Source organism: Cornus florida, unplaced genomic scaffold (genome assembly GCF_030987335.1).
Source record: "Cornus florida cultivar Cherokee Brave unplaced genomic scaffold, ASM3098733v1 CherokeeBrave_3.0.0_Hap2_Chr05, whole genome shotgun sequence".
Classification (NCBI taxonomy): domain Eukaryota; kingdom Viridiplantae; phylum Streptophyta; class Magnoliopsida; order Cornales; family Cornaceae; genus Cornus; species Cornus florida.
Genome location: NW_026775575.1, coordinates 99,533,347 through 99,538,096, shown reverse-complemented (window position 1 = coordinate 99,538,096; position 4,750 = coordinate 99,533,347). Strand labels below are relative to the sequence as shown.

General features: G+C 36.1%; 1 protein-coding gene across 1 annotated transcript; it reads right to left on the bottom strand.

The window, feature by feature from the left end:
- Positions 1–2,613: 2,613 nt before the first annotated feature.
- Positions 2,614–3,667, bottom strand: LOC132309842 (F-box/kelch-repeat protein At3g06240-like). Its single transcript, XM_059808106.1, has 2 exons — positions 3,326–3,667; positions 2,614–3,027 (listed from the first exon to the last, which is right to left on the bottom strand). The coding sequence occupies exons 1-2, from the start codon at positions 3,665–3,667 to the stop codon at positions 2,614–2,616; spliced, it is 756 nt and encodes a 251-aa protein (XP_059664089.1).
- Positions 3,668–4,750: the final 1,083 nt, after the last annotated feature.

Genomic DNA, 4,750 nt, shown 5'->3' with positions numbered 1-4,750 from the left:
GAACCATATTAAGATTGGTCTGAACCATTTGGTTCTGATTGCACCCAATTCAGCATTTATATAGTATATATGCATTTTTGAGTCAGAGAGAGTATTATACGTAGGAGGTTCGCCGTATCCACGAGTTTTTAGTATTGCTACTGGTAGATGTAGACCGTTGTATCCTGAGAGACAAGCGCTATAGAGTCCGTCAGTACCATGCTGGACTTAAATTGTCTTAAGACATAGTATCCAATACTAGTATGGTTTATATATTCTTTATTTATTATTATTATTTTATTACTTTAATTTACATATTTAATTAAATATCAAGTTACATATTTAATTAATTATTTATTTTTTAATATATTATTAATTATCTCATTACATATAAGCATAAGGTTACTTATATCTTAAATATCATTTGAAGCCACAATCTTTAAGACATATTTATTATATGAATAAGACCGATACCGAACCATAGTTTACCAAAACTTGTGCAAAATATTATGGGTATATCTACATAGATAGACATGGTCTTTTAAAAAGCATGGGTGAGGCAAAAGAATAAAAGCAAAATTGCATATGCAGGCATATTGTTAGTATGTGTGTGTGGAGAGATATAAAGAAAACAAACTATAATTATAACTCATACAGAAATTTACATAGTCGGTTAGCTGAAAATCAAACCCTACAAATGCAACTGCACAAATTGAGGAGGACGTTAATCAAACTAAATAAATTAAAGAAGAACAAGAAGCAGCAGCAGCAGCAGCAGCAGCTTCTTTTGCCCAATTACGTTATGAAGTCTAAATTTTGCAACAACTGTTATAAAATAATAATAATAATAATAAATAAATAAATAAATAAATAAAAAGTTTGAAAAATAACCCAAAAAATGGAATAAATAAATAAATAAAACAGAATTAGAGAGAGCAAACCCTAGAAAAACATGATAATCGTTACATAAAAAGGGCTCAAACTTACCTCAGCGAGACAAGATTTACAGATTGTAACAATGAGAAACAAACACAGGCACAGTACCCGCTACTGTAAAGCCTGAGTACCCCAATAATAAAGGGTATGGTTGCAATCCAGTTCCAATTTTTACGAATTCAGACAACTGGTTTTCCAATGTGAGTCCAGTCCAAATTTTAAGGTTGCAGTTTCGATTTCAGTCATAATTTATAATCCATGAAATTTCATTAGTGTTAAATATAGTGGTAGCTCATCTTCAAACCAAAATATATGGAAATCAATGTCCATTTACAACGATATGCAGACAAATTTGAAATCTGAAATTCAACATTCTCCCAAATTCAAAAACAAAATTCTATTAGTACATTATAAAGAGAGTTTATTATTAGAAAAGACCCATAGTCGAGGAGGTAAAAGAATGAATGTTTGGACCAAAATGCTCTTATTGCTGTTTTATTTAAATCTTAATTCATCCGAACTATAAAAATTCATATCTCACAAAGTGTACATCAAAAATTTGTAAATAATATATGCATGAAAAGCTTATGAAATGGGGATTCCAGAAATATAAGATTTGTGCAACAAGTCTCTTTGAGAGAAATAGACAATTTAAGATTTCAAGAAAACTTCTATCACATTTTGGGGTATGCAGCATTTTGAAGTTCCTCCAGTTGGTGTGTAAGATGAGTCATGGCGAAGTTATTATCCAGGATAATAGAGTCAAACTATCTGCATTACCTGCACTTGAGGTTCTGTTTTCACTGGGTTGTATGTTAGTGTACTTGGGATTGAACGTGTGAATGCCTTAAACTTGATTGCAGAGGTTGCTGTAAAAGGTAAAACCGCAAACCAGGGGTTTAGATTTCTAGCTGTTAGGCGCAGAGTGATGTAGAGATGTAAGAATTTAACGGGAGAGAAAATATAGGATCCAGAGTTACGTATGTCTGAAGAAATGAGTTGAGGGAAAATTTGTCATTTCATACACGGGGTAAAAGGGGGCAGATGCTAGAAACTCTTGCTAAAGTGCTAATGGTGCTGTGCAGAAAGGATACAGTGAGCAATGATTTAAGTGGTAAAAATTGATTTCACCGAAAAGGAAAAGAGGTGGAAGAGGTTGATGTGATAAGATTGGATTGAGCTCTTAAGGAAGATTGATTCTGTTTTACTTAATATTTGAATATGATAGCTTTGATACGAAAATATGTTCTAAAATAGAGCAATGATTGTTGTTACTTAAATGCTTGAAAATTGAACTTCTTTATTGCCTTCAAGCTACTCAACTACAACTAATAACCTTCCCACGATTTTTTCTTATACAGTTGTGCTTTGGAAGCTGGAACCTTGAGGTTCGAGAGAGAGTTCCCACTTAAGAGGCATTGTTTAAACCATACATGAATGAATAAGAGTATATATAATAATTTCTTGCATGTTAAAAAAGGAAGGAGAAAAAGAGAAAAAAAGTAGTGAACACAAGAAAAAAAAAAAAAAGATAATGCAATTTGAAGGAGTAAAATGCCGCCATCATGGGTGATAAAAACTTACGGACAGATAAATAGCTGCTATGTTATGATGACATGGTTCATGAGCGGTGATAGGAGAGTATCTACATAGCTGATTGCATTAGCATTAACAAACGGGGCATCGGTGACGAGGTCCCTAGAAGTTCCCTCTTGTGTTGTATAAAACAAACTTCTCGAAGTCTATCAAACAGGTATCTTCTTCTTCATCATTCCTCCTCCTCAAGGTAGTCAATGGCTGTAACATATGGAAATAATATGGAAGTTTAATGTGGAGTTTAGCCCAATACTGGTTCACCCCATATTCCCTCATAGCCCAGCAGAATGCATTATCACCACCACATGCTACTATACAAAGGCATCCATCAAACACCCCTAGTTCCACTGCATCATTAAAACTGGTGATGGAAGCCGCAGCAGGCAAAGGAATGGTCCAAAGTTTCTCATCCTCCAATCGAAAAACAGCAATCTCTGATGGCTTGTCGTCTGAACCCTCCAAACAAACCCAATGAATGGCTCCATTCAGCTGCGCCCCCTTCGATATAACACCATACTTCGTAAAGTCATGAACAATTTCTCAGGGAATACACATACATGCCATTGCCGCGGCTTATTTTCAGCAGTTTGTAAGCATCAGAACAATGGTCATACACAAATCCAACTACGCCACCGCGGGGATGATCCCCGCAATCCCGTATCAGCTTGGACTCCCTCGTCGACGGATTGAATACACATATCAATCCAAACTCGTTCACCATGCATATCAACCCATGACAGGAACCAATGATTTCCCACGCATGATGAGTACTAGGATTATTAATGTTCTTAAATAAAAAATCAATCTTTGATACTGCAACATCAATGTCGTCGTCGTCATTATCTGATGACCCCCCGAAGCTTACCGTATAGACACGAAGAGGGCAGAAGGGAGTGGCTACCAGTATCCGCTGTGTTTGGATGTTGGAATTCGTGGTGAGTGATTGATTGAGGTGGGCTTTGATGAAGTGGGGATCAGAGATCAGAGAGCGCCATCGCTTTGACACGCACTTGAATCGTAACAGAGCCTTCACCGGCAGTTTTGAGAGTATTTCAACAATAAGATGTTGGGTAAGGTATGGCGCTCTAGGCATGGCTTCGCATGGCTCCTGATTTCTTCTTTTAATTTCTGCCGCCATCTTCATCTTCATCGCCATGGCTTTGCCTCGATTCCTTCTGGATCTATTCATATTTGGCAACCGACTTCTCTTCATGATAACATATATGCCAATTACTTCTTCAGGTCAAGTAATTGCTTGAATCTCAACCAACACACATGAAATCGGCAGTCAACTAGGCCCTGCTTCTTATAATTATCTCCTCTGTTTCTTATAATTAGGCGCAGGGTTCCGAGTAACACATATTTTTTGTTTTTTCAGAAGCTTTAATCAGTAGTAGTGAAATTGGGCTTTCCACCCGAGGGCCTTCTCCAAAGGTAGGTTATTCGTGTAGTTTGTAGTACCGCTTTTCTTTAAGCGATCGAGCGATGTGTGTACAAGTGAACATAGATTGGACTGGATGGGCTCGACTTTTAAGTTAAAAATATAAAGTCGGGCCTGGTCTTTTATTTAAATGGATTGGCTGAGCTTTGGGTTGCAATTTGGGCGGGCTAACCCAACTCAACCCAACCCCAACCCCAATCCAGAAATTTTGAAATTGAGGCTTAAAATTTACAAATCAGGTTCATGTTCAGGTTAGATTTTGTCAAAACCCAGACATATTCAGGTTGGGTTCGGGCTTAACCCGAACCCAACCCAAAACCCAATTTTTTTTAAAAGAAAACCTATTTTGCGTAGCCAAAAACCCCTTAATAGACTTCAAAGGCCAAAAGTATTTCACCCAGTTCTCGTAAGTGTCGTAAGTATTATAAATTTGTCCAAATCAGTTTATATTAAAAGCAGCAAGTATTACAATATAGACTTCTCAAGAAAGTTGAAACCAAATCTAATGACAGAAGCATTCACTACAAACAACACAATATATATATTGTTTATGATTTCTACCCACTAGAAAACAATTGCTTCACCCACAAAATGAAAGATCTGAAAAAGAAAAAGAAAAAAAGAACAATGTGACAATATCCTGGTAAAATGACTCTACAATATAACTTGAAAATGACTCTACTATATCGTGTTTGTATTTGTATTCATGCTTCACTTCATATTCTATTGCTAGCTTTCCAATCAATTACTGGTTCTTTCAATATTTATTATTGAAGTTACTCTTCGATCCTAAAGCTA